This window comes from Phyllostomus discolor, chromosome 7 (genome assembly GCF_004126475.2).
Source record: "Phyllostomus discolor isolate MPI-MPIP mPhyDis1 chromosome 7, mPhyDis1.pri.v3, whole genome shotgun sequence".
NCBI classification, from domain to species: domain Eukaryota; kingdom Metazoa; phylum Chordata; class Mammalia; order Chiroptera; family Phyllostomidae; genus Phyllostomus; species Phyllostomus discolor.
The window spans coordinates 29870296-29895461 of record NC_040909.2 but is presented as its reverse complement, the minus strand read 5'-3'; the positions used below and the strand labels follow the sequence as shown (position 1 = coordinate 29895461).

Here is a 25166-nt window from a genome sequence, read left to right as displayed (position 1 = left end):
TTAGGTACCCTGGCTTTGGTGGAGGGAAGAAATGACCTCTGATTCTCCCCTTTGCTCTGTTTGGGGCATTTGGCTTTGTCTCCTGACCACTGTGTATGTGGCCCATTGGAAACTGAGGCCCAGGCCAACATGGGTCAGACTCCACCCCTCAGCCAAATGCGCCTCCAGTGCTCACTCACACCTGAAGAGTCGGGCTTTTTTAATTCCTGGCCTCTGAGGATTTTTAAAAATTTCCTCCCAGCACAGCTATGCAGTGCTGAAGGTATTTTTTAAATTATTTTAAATATCTCAGCTGATATTTTTAGCTGTACTATGTTAGGAGGGGTTTCTGTGACAGTCTCATGTGTCACCTTGCTGAAAATGAAACACTCAGACCTTGGTATAGATTTGGGGACTCTATTATCTAATATTGAGGGAGCGTAGTTTTGTGAGCAGCAAGCCTCCAGAATATCTTATACTTCTGTGTCTGGTTTTAGAAAGAAATATGATTGATTTAATAGTAGTTGAAAAATGCTGCTTCACCTAAATATGTTTTGTTTGGATATTAACAGTTTATGGCATTACTTATGTTATGCTAACTTTAGCCAATGAGCTTTTTTCTTTTTATTACTTTAAGGAGGTAATTGAATTCTATGTTCAAAATGAAAATTCAGTAGACAAGTGGAAAAAACCTTCAGTAATTGATAAACTCAAGGTAAGAAAAATAAAACCTTTAACAATGGAAAATTTCTCTGTAGGTTTTTTTAAGACCTTAGTTTGTTTTTTGTTGCTGCTGTTATATATGTAAAGGATAATTATATCAATAATAACTTTTTTAAAAAATTAAAAATAGAATCTAATAAACAAATTAAGTTGCATAATGTTTTATGTATAGTGATGAAGACAGCCTTTTAAAGCTGTTCAAAGGAAAGAAATATCATGAACACTGCTTACCACCATCTGTCACTTAATTGAGACTAATGTCAAGCAAGGCATTTGTCTTACGTGGGCTTAACCCAACTTTCATGTTTTCAAATCACAATGCAAAAAGTTATTCGGCATAATTATGCTCAAGTATAGGAGCTTTTGTAATAGCTCTGTTCATTAAGAAGTACTCAAGCAAATTTGTTTTTTTAGCCAAATCCAAAGAAGCTTGGAGGAAAAGTCATTTCTTTATCAGTTAAATAACTATTGATGATGATGAATTAATAGTGACTTGTTTTGCATAATAGGATAAAATGAAATAAATAAGTTCGTAAATGTTTTTAAATTTCAAAAAGCTTAAGTGTCAATATCTTAAAAATAAAACTATTTTAGGTCATGGCAAAGTATGATCACTCTGGCATATTCTTCACCTTGACAGGAAATGGCCAAAGCAGAAGGTCTCTGGAATTTGTTTTTGCCTGCTGTGAGCGGTCTCAGCCAGGTGGACTATGCCTTGATTGCTGAAGAAACTGGAAAATGCTTCTTTGCTCCAGCTGTCTTTAACTGCCAAGCACCAGGTTACTACATTATTAAAAACAGATGTTCTCACATGTTTTGAGTGGTATTTAAACTTTCTCTATTTTATGACAAGGAAGTTTTTCATACATAAAGTTGTTGATTTAAATTTGTCTATAATTTTACTTCTTAGTTACTTTGATTTAGATATTAAAAACTGGATCTAATGTTCTCAGTGGATTACTCTTTTGTTAAACATCATTACATTAAGAGTATTAGTTAATAGAATCTGCCACCCAAGGGATTTATAGTGTAATTATGAGTTGCATTTTCCTGATTGGATATTTGATATTTCTATGGCTAGTTGGCATGAATAGAGAGTTCCAAATCTTTTGGTTAGCTTCACTGTCTTTCCATGTATTCACCAATTATTTATTATCTACTATGTGCCAAGCCCTGTTTTAGATCCTTGAGATATATCAAGGAATAGAATAAAGAAAGATTCCTGCCCCCATGGAGCTGATATTCTAATGGAGGGAGAAAAAAATAAGTGATATATATAGTAAATAAATAATGTAGTAAGCTTGAAGATGAAAAGTGCTTTGGGAAAAAGGGTCTCAGCAGGGTAGGGGCACTCTGGAATGCTGAAAGAAAGGAATATGGATTACAGTTTAAAATAGAACAGTTGGACTAGGCCATATTTAGAAAATGACATTTGATAAAGACTTAAGAGGAGAGAGCTCACCATGCCGATGTCTGGGGGAAGAGTTTTCAGAGCCGAGGGAACAGAAAATATATGGCCTGAAGGCAATAATGTGATAGGTGTGTTCTGGGAATAGCCGAGGAGACGAGTGTGGCTGGGAGAATAGTAGAAGACATCAGAGAGGAAAGGACCTTATTTATATGTTGGGCTTTATAGAGCAGGTAAGGGCTTATCTCAGTGAAATGGGAAGCCATTGGAGGTTTGAGCAAAGCAGTGACACGATATGACTTAGGTTTTAAAAGTATCACTTTGGCTGTTATGTTGAGAATTAACAGAAGGAGGGAAGTGGGGAATTTATTGTAATTATTATTAGTGAAATATGATGGCAATTTGTTCTAGGGGACTAGCAGTAGAAGGAGTGAGAAGTGGAAAGATTCTAAATATATTTTGGAGGCAGAGCCAAGAGGATTTCCTGATTGGATATGGGGTATACATGGGGAAGTCAAGGACACCACTGCTAAGGACTTTGACATGAAAATCGAAAGGATGAGGGAAGGAGGCTAACTTTTCTTTAAAAAAATAATATGGAATATAATCTGTTAAAAGTGTTTTCAAAGCTGAATTTTCAGAAGAACCACCTAAGGAATTTTTAAAAATCTGGATTCATAGGCTCCATCCCTGGAGATTGTGACTCAGTAGGTCTAGGGTAGACCCTGGGAATACTCTGATGCTGCCAGGCAAGAACTGGCAGTTGATGCGCAATAGAAGGGTGATGGTGTGATAGCCTGTAGTATCCTGACCAAGTTAGGCCTCAGTATTGTCTTTTGTGCTCACTGTATGGCCCTGATGCTAAAGCTCTCCCTGGAGAGTTAGTGAAGGGTGGAATTGCCAAAAAGAGGTATATTGGATAGCTGAGAGAAAACACAAGCTGGTGTTTTAGCAAAGTGTTTCCTCCCTGTTCTTTGACTCTTCATTTCTTTGTAACAATTGAGATAGTTCCTAGGCTTCTGTTGATGACTCACCCTGACTCTGGTGTGATTTTCCCTCTTCAAAACCCCGATTTATCAAATCACTGTTGTAATACATTTTAATCTAATAATGAGGCTATTGTGAAAGTAAAGAAATTTATTCACCAAGTTTCTAAAGATTCATCTCATTGGTGTGAAGCTATTACATCATATTGCATAGGTGGCTCACTTTTGTGGAAAGAGAACTGCTCATCTTTTGTTTAAAACTTTTTTGTTGTTAATAGTAAGAAATATATTTTATAATGTGACTCTCTATATGGCATAGAGAGTTGTTTGAGTCTTCATTAATGGATAAAGGGGGGGGTGTTGGGGGAGATGAAGTGGGAGAGAGATACTTATATATTATTGAAAAAAGTCTTGCCCTGGATGGTGTGGCTCAGTGGATTGAATGCCAGCCTGTGAACCAAAAGGCTGCTGGTTCAATTCCCAGTCAGGGCACATGCCTCGGTTGTCGGCTAGGTCCCCAGTAGGGGGTACATGAGAGGCAACCACACATTGATGTTTCTCTCCCTCTCTTTCTCCTTCCCTTCATCTGTCTCTAAAATTAAATAAATAAATAAAATCTTTTTTAAAAGAAAAAAAGGTTTCATGAAACAAGTTTCCCTTATTACATTCACATGTTTTCCACTGAGTCTAATCTAACGTAGTCTGTTTTGATCTATTTTAGTTTTTATGGATGCTAGCCATATTCCACTAAGTTGATTCCATGACACACTAATGAGTCATAATATGAAAAATAATGCTATAGAGGACATCCTTTGCACATGCAGCTCTACCACTATTTCTCTGTTTGACTTGTGAACTTACTTTTCACAAGATGGTTGTGCTCTTTTTTTTTTTTTTAATTTCATGAGTCTATCAGTTGTACTGTGTAAATGATATCACCAAACCACTGAAATTTTAAAATTGGCCAGGGAAATGCATTTTCTTTGATCAAAGCATGATCAACAATTCTCCTCAGCAAACAAGATGTATAAAATCATAAGTAGAAAACTAGGCATTTTTCTTTGTAGCGGAGATCTCTTCTTGAAGGGCTCAGGGCATTGGGTTTTGGAGCATTGCCAAAGCAGATAAAAAGGGCATGTAATGGATGCCAATTAAATACTTTGAGAGATTTCTTAAGCATAAAAGATGAATTCCAATAGGCTTCCAGTCAAGATGGTGACATAGGCAGACATGGCTCACCTCTTCACACAACCACATCAAAATTACAACTAAACTATACAACAACCATCACTCAGGAACATCAGAATCAAGTTGAATGGAAGTTTGACAACTACAAAATCCAGCTGAATGGAAGTCCGACAAGTACAGAGTTGAAGAAACCACATCTACCCAGACTGGTAGGAGGGACACAGATGCAGAACGGGCTGGTCTCACACCCACTTAGATAAAAATTCAGGAGGGATATCTTGGGAGTGAGGAGTCCCAGACCCATACCAGGCCTCCCAGCCCAGGACTCCAGTGCCAGGAAGATGAGTCCCCACAACTTATGGCTGCAAAACCCAGCAAGGATTGAGTCAGTGGAGGAGGCTACTAGATCCCTAAGCAGTTCCTCTTGGAGAACCCACAGATGGCCTAGCCTACTCAGACTTGCTCCCTCTGAGCTCCAGAAGCAGGATGGCAGCTTGAAAGGCACCAGTGGCACACAGAGAGAAACTGAAGTATCTGGCATCAAGGCAGGCAGAGACCACTGTCCCTTTTCTAAACCCTCATCCCACAGACCCAGCAGGCTAGTGCCATATCTGAGACTCCATCAACCTGGCTAACACTGTGTGATCCACCTTGGTGATCCACAGAGGCTGTACCCCACCCAAGCTGCTCTTCAATAAGAATGGCTAGTATTGGCTCCTAAATCCTATCAAACAAGCAACAGCTGGTCTCAATGAGTCCTGGCAGCAGCCAGATTAGAGTCACAGTTTGACTTCACCTGGGAATCTCCAAGCCTAGCAGAAGTAGCAGCCATCTCAGATTGCTTTACAGTTCAGGCAGAGTGCCCCGGGAAAAACACAGGTGGGGGCCGACCTTGGCCTGCACCACCATGGAAACCCCAGGGACTGTGCACCCAGACCACATTGGAGCACCACCACCCTGCCCCTGCATAGCTGATCCTCCACAGAGGGCAAAGTTTGGTGGTAGTGGGCACAGCCAGTTCTTACAGCTGACTGGCCTGGGTGAATCCCTCCCATTGATCTGCCCACAGAAACCAAGGCTCAACTACAAGAGGAGGGTATACTCAGCCCACACAAAGGACACACTTCAAGTACCCAGCTGAGGTGATAGGGGAGGCTATGCCACTGGAGCCTACGGACACCTACTACATTAGGCCACGCTATCAAGACATGGAGTCAAAACAGCTCTACCTAATACATAGAAACAGACACAGGGAGACTGCCAAAACAAGGAGACAAAGAAATATGGCCCAAATGAAAGAACAGATCAAAACTCCAGAAAACAGCTAAACGAAATGGACAGAAGCAATCTATCAGATACAGAGTTCAAAACCAGTCTTTCATGAGGATGCTCAAGGAATTTAGTGAGGACCTCAGCAGCATAAAAAAGATCCAGTCAGAAATGAAGGACACACTAATTGAAATAAAGAACAATGTACAGGGAAACAGCAGTAGGATGGAAGAAGCCAAGAATCAAATCATTGATTTGGAACATAAGAAACCAAAAAATAATCATGCAGAACAAAAAGAAGAAAAGGGAATCCGAAAAAAAGAGGTTAGGAGAAACAGCCTCTGAGACAACTTTAAGAGATCCAACATTCACATCACAGGGGTGCCAGAAGGAGAAGAGAAAGAACAAGAAATTGGAGGTCTATCTGAAAAAATAGTGAAAGAAAACTTTCTTATACTGGCGAAAGAAATAGACATGCAAGTCCAGGAAGTAGAGTCCCAATTCTGATGGGTGCAAAGAGGCCCACTCCAAGACACATCATTATAAGAGGCCAAAGGTTAGAGATAAAGAAAGACTCGAAAAGCAAGATAAAGGAAGTTTAGTTACCAGTAGGTTGCCAGATGGGAGCAGGGAGGGGGAAGATGGGTGAAGAGGTGAGGGGGTTGAGAAATGCAAATATGTAGTTACAGAATAGCCATGGGATGTAAAGTACAGTATAGGAAATGGAGTAGCCAAGGAACTTATACGCATGACCCATGGACGTGAACAATGGTGGGGGGACTGCCTGAAGGAGTGGAAGGGTGATGGGTGGAAGGGGGCAAAGAGGAAAAATCAGGACTATTACAACTGTAATAGCTTAATCAATAAAATATAATTTTTTTAAGAAAGACGAATTTCTGCTCAAGATACCTAAATTATTTCCCAAGTAGTTATAAAAGTTTATAGAAAACATATGTCATCCCATTTGGCTTTTTTGAGCCTTGCCCTTTAATAAGTCATATAGTATTGTATATCGGAGTGCTGAAAGTAGCAATTTTAATTCTAAAGCTATTAGTGGAAAATTGGGGGTCCATTGGGCTGATTAGGGGAGAAACTTGTGTAGAAGTAATTTACCCAGGCTCTTTTCCCAACCCATAGATAATAGGTTCATTGGGCCAGCATCTTGTAATAAACTACTAAACCCTTTTGGAGAGTTTATTTTCAACATTTACCCCATTTGAACCATAACAAGAAACACTGAATTTAAAACAAGCAAAGAAAACAATGAGCTTCATTTTTTTCAACTCAGGACTCATTTTCTTCCTCAGTCAAAAAGAATTTTAAGCTTGTGTTAATCTACTGAGAATTTTGCATTTTAATATGATTTTGGCTCCATTATGAGTATCTGAACAGAGTACAAACATATTTTGAGAGACTTAACTCAATTTTCATAGGCATTTTAGTGACTGTCCTAAAGTCATTGTAAGAGGTGATGTTGAAAAATTCTTTCTCAAAATCTTATAAGTAATCAGTATTCAAGGGAAAGGTTTTAGATATTATTTTTTGAAATTCGATAGGAATGAAAATCAGAGAAAGGCATCTAGGTCACCTACTTTTGCTCTATGGTAGACATAAGGCTTTTCTTTCTTTTTTTTTTAAACACCTGAGAGTGGTACTACAGTGTCATCATGCACTGCACAATGCCTGCTGAGGGTTGTAGAGGGTCTTTGTCATTTTCTACCCAGGGCAGGGATTCTGTGTTTAGCAGCATCCTTGTTATATAAGCTGGTACTTTCTTAAACGGTGTTGGGCACACAGTAGTAAGAACAATGTTGGAGGTAAAGAGACAATAATTACTAAGTGAGTTCAGAAGAAGATATTTCTGACTGGGTAGTCCAAGATTCTTCATAACGAAGGTGGCTCAGAAGCAGGAATTTACTTAGGAATGATGGGTAGAATTTCAGTTGAGAGAAGGCCTGGCTGGTGCAAACATATGGAAGTTAGAAAGCAAAGAGTGTGTTTGAGGAACTGGAGTCTCAGTAGAATAATGTTCATTGTTTTCCAGGAGTGTTTCAACCTTGGCAGAGCATATTTACAAGGTACGCAGCAAATGTTAGGCTAATAAATTGTTTCCATCAGTCCTAACTGAGTTAGATCTCATTAGAACCATGCTTCCTTGAGATAAAGTGGACAAGTGTCTGTGGTTCAGAACAAGCCGAATAAATATGCACTGAAAGCCATGTACTTATAAATACTGTGTGGCATACCTTTGTTGTAAATTATATTTACCATTGTGCTTCAAAATATTGTTAGCAAACGTTTGCTTTAAAAAGATGAACATCTGTATTATCTAATTCTAACATAAATTTTAGACTTCAATATTAGTAAAGTGTACAATTCAAAACAAATGCTTTTCTTATCACATAGACACAGGGAACATGGAGTTACTCCACCTATATGGAAGTGAAAAGCAGAAGCAGCAGTGGCTTGAGCCTCTTCTTCAAGGGAGCATTGCCTCCTGCTTCTGTATGACAGGTAAAAAAGCAAACCACTCTTCTCTCTCGTGCAGTCCATCACCCCAGAGGCATTGCGGGTGAGCAGAAGAAATGTGGGGTGTGGCTCTGTGTGGTAGGCAATTTGTTCGTGGTTACAATATGAATAGCTTTGTTTTGAGCACAGTTTTAAATTTGGGCCCTTTTTAAAAATTTGTATTTATTTGTTTTTAGAGAGAGGAGAAGGGAGGTGGGGGCAGGGAAGAAAGGGAGGGAAACATCCATCTGTTTCCTCTTGCATGTCCCCTGTCTGGGAACTGAATCTGGGACCCACGTATGTGCCCTGACCGGGAACCAAACCAGCAACTCTTCATTTTGCAGAACAATGGCCAACCAACTGAGCCACACCGGATAGGGCTAAATTTTCAAATTTTTAAATGTGCAGAATAAAAGTTGTCCTCCCCTTAGGGAGGACACGAGGTGTTGTTTTCTGGTAGGCATTAGCAGCAGAGTACACCTAGTTTCATAATACTTTGTCTTGCTTTTCTAAAATTGTCACCTATGGATATTAAAGATCATTTTTGCCCTTATGTAAGAAATATTCATCTTTGTGATAATTTTGTATTGATACTTACAAAATACTTAACTCTGCATAAACCCGGAAAAGTAGAACTTTCACCAATGCTGGTCATATAGCTTAGATTATCTTATAGGGAAATACAGCTAGGAGCATGTTAATAAAAATGGTTTGGTACCATTTGCACATAGGAAACACTAATTAAGAACTCCTGAAGAGACAAACATTATTTCATAATTGAAATAAAATTAAGCTAAATTTCATCTGGTTGTAATTTTGGCCAGATTTTATTGTCTTCTATAACACTACATACATTTATAATAGCAAGCTGCTCTCTATTTAATCAGTAAGCGGCATTTATAACACCTGCAGTACAATGTGCTCTCTGTCTGTAAAGCACTAATTCGAGGCTACAGAATAAGTAGAGTCCACGGCCCCCTTTCTGAAGAAACTGAGTCTCTAATTTTAGAAACTGAGCGCATGAAATATCTGAAGGACCCATTTAAAAGAACATTTTATTACCAAGTGCAGATTACTATGACTGGGAGTGAGCCCGTGGATGCAGAAATCCCATGCAGTAAAGCACTTGTGTAAGAGTTCCATGGAAAACTTTCTGAAGATGCTAAGTGTTGAGCAGGCTTTATAGAAGGCAAAATAAGTCAGAGAAAGCATTCCTGATGGAATTTGCAAGGCATAGTTAGAAATCCTTTAAGATAGTAAACTGTATGGTAAGGAAATCTGGCTTGTAAATATTTAGTACAGACTTCCCTTGTGGGAAAAACAATGTTTTTAATCTGCTCTTGATGACTGGAAAAAGGATTGAGTTTTATCCCGTCATATATCAATGAGGAAACCAAGAACACAGTTTAGATGGCTGATCTCCTCTGTTCTAACTACTTCATTCACTTATTCTTCCAGTGAACATTTATTGAACACCTACTATTTGTAGGTTCTCCTGAACCAGGGTGGAATGGGGGAAGGATAGGAAGATGAAAAAGACAAAGATGGTCTGTCCTCAGAGAGTTCACATTTCCCTCTGTAAGTCTCTTTTGTAAACTGACATTTGCCTTCCTGTAAATTCAGCCTTTGTTTATTTGTAGAGCCCGATGTAGCATCCAGTGATGCCACAAATATTGAATGTAGCATCCAACAAGATGGAGATAGCTATGTAGTTAATGGCAAGAAATGGTGGAGCAGTGGTGAGTATTCAAATTGATCCTTTGTGTGAGATGCTGTCCTAAAATAATATGATACATAGCTATTACTTTTACAATGACAGGTCTTTAAATTCTGCCTTGGCATTTTCAAATTTAGAAATAGCAGATAAAAAGAAAAGTAATTTTATAACATGTCTTGATTACGTGATGTTTAAGAGCAGAAAACGTCTTTTTCTTTGACAGTTTGTGAAAGATAAAATTCATATTAATGCACAATATTTTTGACCTTTGGATTGTCTATCAAAATTAAATTTTAATAGAGACATATCATATGTACTACAGTAATTTATATGTAGTTGTTTTTAGAGAGAAATTGTATGTTACCTAAAATAATTTATTGTGCTACATATTTTCATGTCTTAAAAATACAAGTTTTTAAATGAAAAGTAAGAATCTTTATACATAGAAGAATACATTGTTTAGTCAGCTCTCAGTAATAGACTCACATAAATAAATGAACCCTTTAGAAAGTTATAAAAGTAACTGATTATAGTAATTATCAGATGTGGTTGTCTGAGGATCGCTTCCAGAGTGTGCGTGATAAATCTAATGGGATAACCAGTTCCCTACTAAAGAAAGGTGACATAGGGAAGCAAACTGTGTATTTAGAAACTTACCAGAAATGTATTAAATAGGCCAGAAAAGCTTTTTATGTACTTTTTTATTGTTGATTGTTATTTTGGGAGTTTTATGAACTCACAAATTAAGAAACAAGAAAAGAAGAGTAGATTAAATTTTGCTGTATATTTATTCAAGTATTAAAATTATACAGGAAAATCATTTTTATGTAATGTAAAATAATAATAAATGCCCCTTAATATAAGCCTCTTTATTGATGTTAGATGGCCTACTTATAGCATGATGGTCTTATTACTTATGCTTGTTACTACTATTTTCCAATATTGTTTATTTTAATTTGCATGTTTTATGCATTATTTTGTTTCCTCTTCTTCTTGGCTTCTACCCTCCCCTGTTCCTCACCCTAACTCTTCTTTGTTGTAAGTTTCGACCACGTGTCTGAGGTTTGAAGTTCAGAATAATGCAGATGTTTTATCTGAGGGCAAAGCATCATTCATGTGTATCGAAGCAAGATAGAAGGCAGTTTTACATTTAAATGCTGAATGTACTGGTTGGCTCTGTAAGGACTTCAGAATCCAAAGGAATCTCTGCATTTTGTCTTTGTCTTCTTCTCCAGGACCCATATTTCTTAGCAACTTTCATAATGTAGTTTTTAAAAGAGGATCCCATAAAAACATACAGGACTGGGTTGAGGCAGCTGTGAAAGAGTGCAATGCTCTCTGTGATCTGGATGGCAACATCCATGCGTTTGCTCATTTCGCAGTCGGTGATCAGGGAGTAGATGATGTCTATGGCTTGACAGAACTTGACAATGTTGTAAGGCAACTGAGTGACAATGAAAACTATAACCACTGTGAACAGAACTTTGAGGGGTCCAGATTTTTTAATGTTTGGCATCTTGATGAGGGTCCTTGCCGTGATAAAGTAGCACACGCCCATAATGAGAAAGGGAATAACAAATCCAATGCAGATTTCCAGCATTTGAATTGATGCCTTCAGTGATGTTTGCAGGTGGTATGGAAAGATGGGAATGCACCTAGCGTTGTGATTTACTGTATAAAAAACCAGCTGAGGTATACATAGCAAGATGGCAAACATCCAGACACAGAAGCAGATGAGCCGGCATGGTTTTCCCACCCCTGAATGGCTCGGTGCTTTAGTAACTGCCCAGTATCTGTCTATGCTGATACAAGCCAAAAACTGCATTCCAGAGACAAAGTTGACTGTGTACAAGGCTGAAGTGACTTTGCACATGATTTTCCCTAAAACCCACCCATGAACTGCATTAACTGCCCAAAAGGGCAGAGTGAATAGGAGGAGTAAATCTGCCACTGCCAAATTCAGGATGTACACATCTGTTTTGGTTCTCTGCTTCTTGTAGTAGGCATAAATCGCCACTACTATGGAGTTTCCGGCAAGTCCAATGATGAAAGCTATTGTGTAGAAGGCAGGCAGGAAAACTTTGGCAAATTTCCTGACCTCTTCTTTTACACAGACCACTTCATACTGACTGTAGTCGTGAGTGCCGTTTATTTCATTTTCCTCGTAGTAGTAATCCATTGATTGGTTGTGTTCCAAAGCCATGGCTGCAATCTAAATGGCAAAAAGAAAACAGGATACTCATTTTAATGTTGCTTAAAAGGAAACACTTTTTATCTAGCATATGTTTTGTTCTCTTACTAGAGAATAGTTTGTTGCAATAACATCCATGAGCCTGAATCTGCCATTTTTTGAAATCCTTAATGGAAGCCACACTGGAGTATATATCCCCAAGAACCTTTTTCATCCTTGTCTTCATATGTCTGGGTGCAGGAGCTAGGATTTACACAAGGAAGCTAAAAATAATACCCTGAGGAATTTTCTTAATCATTAAATCCTAAATAAAAGTCATGACTTGTTTTGTGAAAATAGTTTTTAAAATGTGAAAGTTTAGTCAGATTTCAACTAAAAGGAATCAAAAATGTTATCATTTTTACATATACAAGTTTGTGATTTGTATGCAGTATATTGACCAATTAAGTAAAAATACTTATTTTAATTACTTAAAGTTCCTTTTTATGTTATATATTTATAAACTTATGTTGAAATGTTATCTGAGTATGTATGCTCAACTTCATTAGTTGGCATTTATAGAGCAGTCTCTTCTAGTTCGCCTTCCTCCAGATGCTGCCACCACCTGCTCATCATCCACCATTGTTCGCTAGCGCTGTCACTCCACTGGTCCCCCAAGCCCACAAGTCACTTGAGCTTGCACCATCCGGACTTCTCTCTTACCTTCATCTGTGATTTCCAGGCAGCCCTTCAGTTCTGATTTTTACCTTCCAAATAGATCTGGAATCTGTCTCATCTTAATCAGCACTCTTTGTCACATCCACATGAATAGACCATCACTGTTTCTCACCTGGCCTACTACTGTACTTCCTAACTGGCATCCTGCTGTTCTCATTCTTCCTTACCACCTCCTCGTCCAACACATTTTTCTTCCTGCCACCAGAGTGCTGTCTCTAAAACGTCAATCTCTTACTCCCCTGCTTAGCTCCTCAACTGAAAGACACATCTCTTCACTTGAAAGAGGCAGTCCAAGCTCCTTGGCATGATATCCAAGGCTCCCTCCATAATTTGGTCCTACTCATGGTTCCTGCCACCTCTCTCTACTGTGGGGCCCAGCACCACAGACAGTACTAGTACTGAGTAGCCCGAGCTACAGTTCTCATTCTGTTCCCTTACCTGTTATACTATTTCCTGCCCTTCCCTTGAAGGGCCAGTTCCTACTCAATGACCCTGGATGTTACCTGTTCCCTGCAGGAAGATTTTCCCGATCCAAAAGTTATATATACATACCTCTCAGAGAACTGACCCTATCCTATGGAAAAGATGTGTTTCCTAGACCACATTTTCCCTCTGTGTTCTAAGTTCCCCAAGATTGTAATTAATACTTTACAAAGTGCCTGGCACATACTAGTTGCTCAGTAAATATCTATCAAAGAAAGGTTTTGCCAGCAGATAAGCTATTATTCTCCTGTCTCATTATTGTTATTTTACTATATTGGCTATTAATACCCAGAATTTACAAGTTTTAAAATGTATTTAATAATAACTTTTAATGGTTTTATTAGAGTGCTGAGTTTTGTTTTGCTTTTTTTTTTTAGCCTTTCTGTCTCCCCTTGGTTATTTTTGTCCTTGGAAGAACCCCAAATATTTTCAGAGAAGCAGTGTGACATGCCCTGGCTGGTGTGGCTCAGTGGATCAAGTGCCAGCCTGTGAACCAAAGTATTGCCAGTTCAATTCCCAATCATGGCACATGCTTGGGTTGTGGGTCAGGTCCCAAGTAGGGGAAACATGAGAGGCAGCTACACATTGATGTTTCTCTCCTTCTCTTTCTCCCTCCCTTCCCCTCTGTCTAAAAAAATAAATAAATAAAATCTAAAAAAAAAACCAGTGTGACAACTTAAACAGTACATTTTCAAAATAATATTTTTATACTTGCTAACCTTTTGGGGATGAGTAAAGCAAAATAAAGAAGACCCCCTGAGGAAAGATACCACATAAAAGAATTACTTTAACTATGTAAAAACCAGGTGCTGACAGTTTAAAATGACTACTTTTATCCTTAATGCTATTTGAAAGTTCCAATCTGGAAGTTTACTCTGGTTTTTATTAATTATTAACAAAAAAAAGAACTTTGTTCTTTCTTTCTCTTTCATCCCAGAAATCTTAAACCTGATCATAAGGAAGCATGTGGCCAAATAATATAAGGTTTTAAGGAAAGATGTTTTAAAGTAAGAATTGATCTTACTAAAAATGTGCATAAATAGGGGTAGGAATGGAAATGATTTCCAGAGAGGATCCTCTGACAGATGCATAGAAACACATTTAGATGTCTTTGTAATTACTACCAGAATAAAAAAAAAATTAGTGTTTGTAAAAAAAAAAAAGCAACCAAATGATACAGCAAAAGCTGTATTTCATCAACAACATTCCATAGACAAGTAATGGTATAAAAATAATATATTTTCTTCTCGCTATATTCAGATATTTGTTTTAAGGTTAAAGTGTACAGCTGTTTTCAAATAGTTCTCTTTTGCCCATAAACGTTCAGATTTTTATGCATCAAAGCTTCCCCCACAATGATAAATACACAAAGTCTTTGGGCTTTTTAAAAAAATCCTCAGTCAGAATGAGAAAAGGAAAACCAACCTGTTTCAGTGAGCAGAGAGGAGCAGTCTTGAGTGCGGTGTGAATGAAATCCAAAGACCTCTTCTTAACTCCGGTTACTTTTGTTTTCGTTTTATACCCCGCCTTTGTCTTGCATCCAAGAGGGCTTTCCTGCAATTTAACCTTGTGGGTGCTTGATCTGTATTTTATGTATAACCATCCTGTGAAATCAAATCCAAGTTCTTAAGTGTCCTAGGATACAAACCTGAAAGAATTTCATTTTGTTTCAACAACTACAGGCCTTTCAACGTTGCCACTTAGCCAAAAGTGACCAGAAAGCACCTGTGGTTTAGGAACTGACCAGCAAGCTGAAAGAATTCACTCAAGAGTGGCAAGGCAGCTGACAAGCACTTGCAGGTTGCAGCAAAGTCTCTCTTAAGTTGGATTGCCTAGGAAAGAAAACAAAATGTTTTTTTCATCCAGAAAGTTGTCTTTTTGAAAATTAAATTATCAAAGACTAAATTCTAAGCAATCACTAGGCATAATCTTGTATGCCACATTAATATTTCACTTAAGCAATTAGACTCCATTTTGCTTCACTGTACTCGCCTATCCTCAACCTCAGAGGATGCCTTTCCCTGTGACTTTAAACCCCCTTGCCTTCTTGTAACCTTTTCCTTCAGGCCAGCAGCCCATCCTGTGTCTGAGTAAGTTGCTTATTTTCCCCACATTTTAAACAAATGAAAATTAGAGAAAGATGAGACATTTATGCAGATTTAGCCTTTATGGTTCATTTGAACTCTCCACATTTACATAACAGTTCTCTCATTCACTGTATAGTCACGCAAGGCTGGGCTCTGTCTCTACCTGCAGAAGTTATTTCAGACACATGCCATTTTTCTCTCCAAGCAGTTGCTCTAACTCAGTTCACAGAAAAGAGGCTCCGGGTCACTGCAACCTCTGTCTTCCCACACCTTCTCACAGTACATATCTGAGGGTACCACCAGGTTCTCCTCCTTGTTATCCAGCAGGCTTTGAGGAAAAGTCATTTTCATGTAACTAAACCAGCACACCAGGAAAACCAGTCCCTGGATTGGTGGTGGCTGTCATTTTCCATTGTGTAAATGTTCCCTCTATGGCCAATTTTAAGCTACCAATGTGAAGCCACCGAATGGAAAATGGCTAAGAGGAGAGCAGAATCAGCTCTCCTGAGCAGGCTCTCGCACGCTTCTCCCAAAGGAGCCATCGCTTGTATTTACCAAACTGATCGTTAATTTCTTCCTGCCTTCGGAAGGACGCTGCTGTTAACGTTATCCCTATCCCTGCCCTCTCTAGACTATCTGGTCTTTCCCCTCTCTTACCTCTTGTTCCTTTTGATTTAATACACATCTGGGCAGGAGGAAATGAATGAGCAACCTTCCACAAAATTCTTAGAGTGGGCTGCAGGATCCCTCCACCTCTCATTGCCTCTCCGATCGAATTTCATAGTACTCTCCCCTTTTCTTGCTTGTTCTGCCACACCAGCCTCCTTGCTGTTTTGGAATGTACCAGGCATATTTCCTACTGAGAGCTTTTGTACTGGCTTACTTGTCTTATGGAATGTGCTTCCTCTTAATGTTTGCAAGGCTCACTCTCTCATCTGCTTCAAGCCTCTGTCCAGTCACCACCTTCTCACTGAAAAAATGCCCCCCTCCACCTGTACTTCTAATTCACCTTACCCATAGCACTTACCATGTGCTAATGCACTGTATCAGTTGTCTGTTGTCTCTCACCCTGTTGTGGAATATAAACTTCATCAGGCGGGTACTTTTGTTTGCTTCTTCACTAGTATATTTCAAGTGCTTAGAATAGTGTCTGGCACATAGTATGTCTGCAGTTAATATTTTTTATTTAATAAATAATCCTACTTTTCCTTCTGATTAGTACCCCATTTTATTTGTCCTTGATGCTATACTTCTTCTTTTTTTTAATTAAAAAAATTTTATTTATTTATTTTTAGAGATGGTAAGGAAGGGAGAGAGAGAGAAAGAGACATCAATGTGTGGTTGCCTCTCACGTGGCCCCCACTGGGGACCTGGCCCGCAACCCAGGCATGTGTCCTGACTGGGAATCAAACCTGCGATGCTTTGGTTAGCAGCCCGTGCTCAATCCACTGAGCTACGCCAGCCAGGGCCTTTTTTTAATTTTTAAAATTTTTTTCAGTTACAGTTGACATGCAATATTGTTTTAGTTTCAGGTGTACAGCACAGTGGTTTGACATTTGTATAATGTAAAGATGATCCCCCTGATAAGTCTACTACCCACCTGACACCACACATAGTTACTGCAATATTACTGACTACATTCCCTATGCTGTGCTTTACATCCCCATGTCTATTTTATAACTGCCAATGTTGTGCTTCTTAATCCCATCACCTTTTTCACCCAGCTCCCCAGCCCCTCCCATCTGACCACCAATACAGAGTGTTCTCTGTATCTGTGAGTATGTTCCAATTCTGTTTTTTCATTCACTTTGTTTTTTAGATTCCACATATAAGGGGAACCATGTGGTGTTTTTCTTTCTCTGACTGACTTATTTCATTTAACATAATACCCTCTAGGCCCATCCCTGTTGTCACAAATGGTGAGATTTCATTCTTCATGGCAGAGTAATATTCCACTATATATGTGCCACATCCTCTTTTCCATTCATCTACAGATGGACACTTTGGTTGCTTTTATATCTTGGCTATTGTAAGTAATGCTGCAGTGAACATAGGGATGTATACATCTTTTCAAATACATGTTTTGTATTACTTTGGATAAATACCCAGAAGTGGGATTGCTGAGTCCTGTGGTAGTTCTATTTTTATTTTTTTGAGGAACCTTGATACTCTTTCTCACAGTGGCTTCACTAATTTCAGTCCCACCAACAGTGCACAAGGGTTCCCTTTCCTCCACATCCTCACCAACACTTGTTGTGTGTTGATTTATTCACTATTCTGACAGGTGTGAGGTATAATCTTATTGTGGTTTTGATTTTTATTTCCCTGATTAGTGATATTCAGCATCTTTTCATATGTATATTGGCCATCTGTATGTCCTCTTTGGAGAAATGTTGGTTCAGGTCCTCTGCTTCACCTAATCCACTATTGATTCCATTTAATGTATTATTCTTCATTTCAGTTATTGTTTTCTTCAATTCTGACTGGTTCATTTTTGTGGTTTCTATTACTTCATGTAAGTTCTCACTGAGTTTATCTACTCTTACCCTAAGTTCATTGAGCATCCTTATAACCAGTGTTTTGAACTCTGTATCTGGTAGACTGCTTGCCTCTATTTCAGTTTTTTTGGAGTTTTGTGCAGTTCTTTCATTTGGGGCATGTTCCTTTGCCTCCTCATTTTGGCAGCCTCCCTATATTTGTTTCTGTGTGTTAGGTAGATCTGCTACATCTCACAGTCTTGACAGATGGACCTGACATAATAGGTGTCTTGTGAGGCCCCATGACAGGGGCCTCCTGAGCTGGGTGCTCCAGGGCTGTAACCTTGTGTGGGTTGTGTGTGTTCCCCTGCTGTAGTTGAGCCCTGATTGCTGTGGCACATCAGTGGGTGGAACTAACCCTCGGGCTGACTGGCTATGAAGTGTGGCTGTAACTGTAGTTCAGGAGCTGTTGTGTGGACCTGATCCCATGGAGCTGGATTTGATTCAGCAGGGCTGTGGTGCTTGCTGAGTCTACTTTTTGGGTGTGTCATTTGTGAGTTGATTGGGTGTGATCTGAAGCTGGCCACTGTGTGTATTGGTTCTGTAGCCTCTTATGGGGGTTGGAGGTGGGGAGTCAGCTGCTGTCTATACTCTGTCTGGGGCAACATGGTAAGGGCTACAAAGTGATCTGTGGTAGTTGCTGTTTGGAGGTGCCTGCAAGAGGCTGTGGTGCAAATCAAGGCCAGCTGCCACTAGTACTGGGCTTCGGGCCATTTAGCAAGGGGTACAGGGCAATATTGAGGCCAGTCACTGCTTGTTTGGGGTTTATGGGCCTTTGAGAGACTTTTTAAAAGTCCATAGCATGGTTCAAGACCAGCCACTAGTGTGGAATAGCCACTGAAAGAGGATCAAGGTGGGCGTATATGTTGGGTGGGACAGTCTCAGGGAATCACCTTGGTTAAGGTGGGTGTGTAAGTTGGGTGGGACAATCTCAGGGAATCACCCTGATGGGGCAAGAGTAGTGTTAGCCAGGTTAATGGAGACTCAGGCGCCTGTCTGTGCCTGCCCTCTGTGTGTGGAGTGGGCTTAACAAAGGAAAAATGGCTCCTGCCAGCATTTCCGCCAGCACCTGCCAGCTGCGTCGGAGGAGGGCTCAACAAAGGAACAATAGTGCCTGCCAGAACTTCATCCTGGATGGTTTTGCCCCTCCAGCCGTCATCCTAATGCTAGACAATTGAGATCCTCTCAGCATGCCCCTGGTGCTTTATGAACTGCTATCCCTTTGCTGGAACTTAGGGCGAGTGTTTGTGAGTGAGTGAGTCAGGCCCTTTAAGAGGGCCAAAAGCAGCCCTCTTGTCTCACCTCCATAGAGGGCTGTGCTGATTTTCGCAGCCAGGTGTCAAGGGGACTCCTCTTCCTGCCATTGGTGTTCCAGGTTCGGAAGCCCAGGGTGGGCTGAGATCCCTCAGGGGTGACGCCTGCAGGAGACATATACTTCGTGGTTCTTAACCTCCACTCGTGTGTGTGGGACCAGCCCGTTGCGTGTCTCCACCCCTACTTCCAGTCTCGACATGACTTCTTTATATCCTTTGTTATATGAGTTCTGTTCTGCTAGTCTTCACTTAGTTCTCAAGGGTGGCTGTTGCATAATGTAGTTATAATTTTGATGTAGTTGTTGGAGGCGAGCACAGTGTCTACCTACACTGCCATCTTGACCAGCAGTCGATGCTATACTTCTTCAATGACTAGTCTACACTTGCAGCTTCCATAATTAGCAGTTACATGATTTCTCTTCAGTTACGATATGTGCATACAGTACTGATTTGCGAGCTTTTGCTTTTGCTCTTTTGCCTATCTAGAATACTCCTCCCATTTCACCATCGCTCCCTTACTCCTGTTTAGGATTCAGATCAAGTCTGACCTTAGCATTACTTAATACAGGAAACCTTCCTCAGCTCTTCTAGATTAGTTTAGATATACGTACTCTTTACTCCAATACCACTGTCTCACTAATTGTTAGTACTTATTAACATATTCTATCTTCCATAGTAATTTTGCATCATGTATATAATATCCTCAACATTTAGTTTTGTGCCTTATGCAGAGTACCCACTTACTGAATAATTATTAAGTACATGAATGAATCAACAAATCAATCCGTTTTAAGTAACTTATCCTCCACAACTTACAAGTTTAGCAGTGGAATTGTTTCAGGGATGTACATTACCTCCTTGTACATTACCTCGTACTCCCACCAATAATGTATGGAAGTGTCTTTTCCCTAGAACCTGGCCTAGAGAACGTGCTGTTTGACTACCACTTTGCTTTCCAAATGGCTTCTAACAGAGGCAGTGCTCCTCCCTCCCTGCCCTTGCCAGTTATGTGTGGTATTTTCCCCCAATTTTTTGTTTTTTTTTTTTTTCATTTTAAAATGGTTTTTAATGTATGATAAGTTTATATAGATAAGTCAACTTATCTTTTTCTTTGATTTCATTTATTATTTTTAAGGTTTAAAATTTCTTTGCTATCCAAAGATTTCTTTAAAAATTGTTTTTTCTTCTAGTTTCTTATGGCTTATTTAAGTTAAAAAAAATTCAATTGTAATTATCTGGAATTTTGGTCCAGCTGTATTCTGTAACTACAACAACAAGGTAGCAGCAGAGCATGTGACACTCATTTATTGAATGCTAGATATTAAACTTTCCTAGAGGTTTAGTGATATCTAGTATTTGAAATAAGTGAATTTCAAAGTGTTCCCCCATTAAAAAGCACACACATTAATACTTGTAGAGAATACATGAGATTGTTTTTTTAAAACTGAATGATAGTATATGAACATTATTGTTAACAAGTAGAAATTTCATTTCAAAATGGTACTTAATTCATAATGGTTTTTCATTCCAATTTGGATTAAGGCTGAGTATTAGTTTTAAACCTAAAACCAAATGAAGTTTAAGTATTTCACCTTAGCGAGTCAGTGTTGGTAGAAGAAATAGCCTTGGGAATTTGTGGATGGCTGACTGTGCTTCATATCATAAAATTAATTCACGTCACTTTCTTCATCGATACAGACCACGTCCATACCCAGCGGTCACATTCCCTCCCCAGCCGCCATCTTTCCTTGTGGTAGAGAGTAATTCTGTTTAATAACGCTGTGGTTTGTAGGAGTCTAAGAAATTAAAATTCATCAGCAAATATGAGGGAGATGTCCTTTTTAGCCTGACTTAATCCTGGCACATGAACAGCCTTGAAATGCCAGAGTTTGAATCAAAAACAAAATCATTTTATCTGAGCCATCTGTTTTCATTCATGAAAGCCTGTGACATAGCAGATATGTTTAAATGTTTGCCAGTCTATTCAGATTTCCTCTAATATATTTCATCTATGACATTTGGTATCCTGTTCATTAACTAAAATAATATAAAAGAGCAAAACTCTCTTTAGAAGAAGGATGTTTTAGCTGCTGTACCTGCCAAAGTCTGCTTGTAGCCAAGAGGAGATGATATATTTGTGAGGGGTTTTTTCTATTTTATGCAACATCAAGGTTAAATCAAAATATTTCAACCCTTACAATCTATGCGCTCACTCTTACTTCCTCCACTTAGTGACCCCAGAAGGAGAGCCACTTTAGAGGCTTAGTGTTTTTTTAAATCTGCATCATTTTAGATTAGATTGAGCAAGAGAGAATCAAAGAACTATTTACTATTTATTTATTTATTGTCTTTGAATTGTACCAGACACCTGAAATCTGTTGGGCACTTACATAATGCTGTGGCAACAATTTTTCATGATAGAGACTTCAAGGCAAGAAATGCTATTGGGAAATATTAGAGAAAAATATACATATTCCGAGTATTAGGAAGTGGGGCTTTTGACTAGGGTTTAAAGAAATTGGAGAGAAGATTTTATTGTGAAGGATTTAGCTTCTGGTTATCTAGGATTAAGATCCATGAATTCTTAGAAGATTTGTCCAAAATGTTCTTGATTACCAGGATAGAAATTGAGAAAGAAAAGTCCTATAATGAAAGTGACCCCAAGTCATACCATTATGTCCTAGTCTGATTTCCAGAAGCATGGTCACCAAGGAGGCGAAGAGTTATGTGGAGCAGGTGGCCTGACCCTTCACCTGTGGGCCTTAAGGTTTCCTACGACTAAAACCTTAAAAACCCCAAGAAGAAAAAATATCTAGTTGAAAAATTAAAAGTGGCCCTCGCTAGAGAGGCTCTTTATAATTTCTCACTAAGAATCAAAGCATGTTTGCATTGTATTGCACATCTGGGTCCAATCAAGGGAGGAAAGAAATCCCCCCAGCCCAGCATCTTCAGATAAGGAATTTCAGTTAAGACCCACAGGGAAACGCCAGTACTGTCATGTGCCATTTGAATCATCCTAGTGTTCTCTGGGCTGATCCTCAGACTGATGGAGTTCATTTTTTTTTTTAACCTACTAGCGCCTAGAGAAACCAAAAAGACACACTCCTGTAAAAATAAAACGACGATAATTTGGAAGTTCAGGCATGGTTCCATAGATGAGGAGAGTCGGGTGGACTCACTGTCCAGAGCATAACATCTGAGATTTTTAAAACTTAATTTTGAAATCTGTGAATGGGGGGATCCTTTCTCATTAAAATTTGACAGGCACAACAACTGAAACATCCTTCTCTAAATAGAGACTTTTCAGAACTGATTAGAAAGTAGATTCCATTAAATTTGAAGGAACCCAAATTATAGCCACTGGATTTTAAAACACGTTTTTTAAATAAAGTTTTTTTTTACTTTCAAGTCACAAGTCATGAATACATTTCATTCTTATAATTTTTTATTTTTTAAATTGTAGTTTACGTTCAATATCATTTTGTGTCAGTTTCAGGTGCATAGCATGGTGGTTAGACAATCATATACTTTACAAAGTGCTGCCCCTGATATTTGTAGCACTCCCCTGGCTCCATACACAGTTATTACCGCATTACTGACTACATTCCCTACTCTGCACTTTACATCAGCACGACTGTTTTGTAACTGCCAATCAGTACGTCTCAGTCCCTTCAGCTTTCTCACTCAGTCCCCAACACACCCCTGGCAACCCGCAGTCTGTTCTCTGTATCTGTGAGTCTGTTTCTGTTTTAAAACAATTGCATTTTAATCTTAACTATATTTTACAAGTGTAATTCACAATACAGAACAATTGAGGGAATTAGAATTTTAAGATCTTGGTTTTACTGATTTTAACATTTTAGAGCTTCTAAGATTTCTAATTTTCTTACATGATCATATTTTGAGGTGATCATTGCATTTCTAAAACTTCAGGGAACAGCAATGATAGGTACATAAATATGTAAAAAGTGGTTTTGGCAACGTTTAAAGGAAGGGATCTAAGGGAGTTCCAGTTACAGTGTGGTGGAGTTAGTACCTAAAATTGACCTTCTCACAGATCAACAGCTGAAAGGCTAACAAAAGCATCCTAAGAACTCTTAGGAGTGACCAAAAGCAGACTGATTTTGTAGCAGTGTCAAAGCTGGAAGATGAGATGACCGCAAAGTGAGTTTTCCATATTTAGGCTTTGAGGCCCCAGTGTGGTGCAGGTCTTTGCGTCCTAAGAAACCAGAAGACGGTGCCTGGTGCAGCCACTGCTGCTAGATAAGGAGAGAGTAGGGTGGGTATTCCGGGAAAGGAGAGAGTCAGAAAAGGGGAGTTTCAGGTTTTACACGTGAGCTTTGCCCAGCTCTCTGGCTGACTCCTGAATCAGAGTTCTGCATGGGACAGACCCAGAGCACCTGGTTGCTAAGCAGAAGGATCTAAACTGGAATTTGATCTCCTGCCCACCTCTATTAAATAGAGACAGATCCCACAGTTTGTCTCTACCTAAGTTAACTGCCTGATAAAACAAAAACATCCAGATCCAGATTCTTTAAAACTAAAGAATCACAATTTCTAGAATACAATCTAAAATCACCCACCAAATGAAGAACCAATGGAGACTTTACCAGTTTTAAGGAGAAAACCCAACTCCTGAAGGATAGAAATATTGGAATTATCAGACAAGGGCTTAAGGCAGCAATTATAAGTTTGCTCAGTGAAGTTAGAAAACAAACAGAAAATATCAGAAGAGAAATATAAAAAATCAGTTGGAAAATACTAGAACTGAAAAGTAAAATATCTGAAAAAACATTCATTGAATGGGCTTAATGATATAATGGAGATGAGAGAGGAAAGAGTTAATGAACTTGAAGATAAACTTGGAGCAATTATCCCATTTGAAGAAAAGATGGAAAGAAATGAAGAGTCTTAGAAAGCTGTGGACAATATCAAAAAGTCTAAAATATGTGTGATGGGAATTTCCAAAAGAGAGGGAGAGATTGCCATTTAAAATAATAACATCCAGATAATGGAGTATTATTTAGCACTGTAAAGAAATGAGCTACCAAACCATGAAAAGACATGAAGGAAACTTAAACCCATTTTATTAAGTAAAAAGGCCAGGGCGCCAAGCGTATGGCATTCTGGAAAAGGCAAAACTAAGACGACCAGAGGTTGCTAGGAGTTCAGAGTGGGGAGACAGAAACAGGTGGAGCACAGAGGGTTTTTAGGGAAGTGGAAATACTCTGTATGATGGACCCGTGCCATTGTGCATTTGTGCAGACCCACAGAATGTGCAGCATCTAGTGAACTGGGATGTAAACTCTGAAGTTTGGGTGACTGGGGTGGGTCAGTGTAAGTTTGTTTTAACAAACGGGCCACTCTGGTGGGGGATGCTGACAGTCATGGAGGCTGTGTGTGGGTGGGGGCAGGGGCATACAGGGAACTTCTGTACCTTCCCCTGAATGTTGTCGTGAACCTAAAACTGCTCAACACACACACACACACAGTAGGGCCATTTCCACATATGTATATATAGATATTTGAACACTGTTATTTATTATTGGCTGTTTAAATAATGTCTTTAACCTGAATTAAGGGGCCCTACTGTCTAATGTTGATACCCAGACTCCTGACCGTTCAGGGCTTTGCACAGCGCTCTATTTGAACATTACATTTCTCTTGTATTTATGAAGATGCTTGTATTTTTCTTTTAATGAAAACCAGATTTATTTATTTTTAATATCATAATTTTCTAATTTTACTTGAAACAATTGGACTTAGTAATGACTATGTTGCAAAAGCCCAGAAGGCAGGAAAAAAGGGTTTTGCTCTTTACCTCATGTGTAATAGAGACAGTAAGTCATACATTTGAAGAAAAAATAGGAGAGACAAGTTTGCCTATTTGTTTTCTGATTACAGTGTGGTATCTATTAGCCAACTTAATGTCAGTTTTTTAAAATGTCCTGTTCTAAGTTAAAAGACTTCTCCTGTACTCTCTAGTCACAAATGGAATTATGCGTTCATGTATGTACATGCGATTGCGGGTCCTGACAGGGCTGGAAAGCAGTTGTGTGG

At 39.0% G+C, this 25166-nt stretch overlaps 2 protein-coding genes across 2 annotated transcripts in view; one reads left to right on the top strand and one right to left on the bottom strand.

Annotated features, from left to right (window-relative positions):
* The window catches only part of ACAD11 (acyl-CoA dehydrogenase family member 11), a 69802-nt gene that overhangs the window by 30692 nt on the left and 13944 nt on the right, over positions 1-25166 (top strand). The window contains exons 10-13 of the mRNA XM_036030656.1: positions 617-694; positions 1343-1481; positions 7960-8067; positions 9702-9800. Coding sequence (XP_035886549.1) covers positions 617-694; positions 1343-1481; positions 7960-8067; positions 9702-9800 — 424 coding nt within the window. The remainder of the gene's footprint in view (positions 1-616; positions 695-1342; positions 1482-7959; positions 8068-9701; positions 9801-25166) is intronic.
* ACKR4 (atypical chemokine receptor 4) lies at positions 10162-15035 on the bottom strand. Its single transcript, XM_028518024.2, has 2 exons — positions 14595-15035; positions 10162-11990 (listed from the first exon to the last, which is right to left on the bottom strand). The coding sequence occupies exon 2, from the start codon at positions 11979-11981 to the stop codon at positions 10929-10931; it is 1053 nt and encodes a 350-aa protein (XP_028373825.1). The 5' UTR covers positions 11982-11990; positions 14595-15035; the 3' UTR covers positions 10162-10928.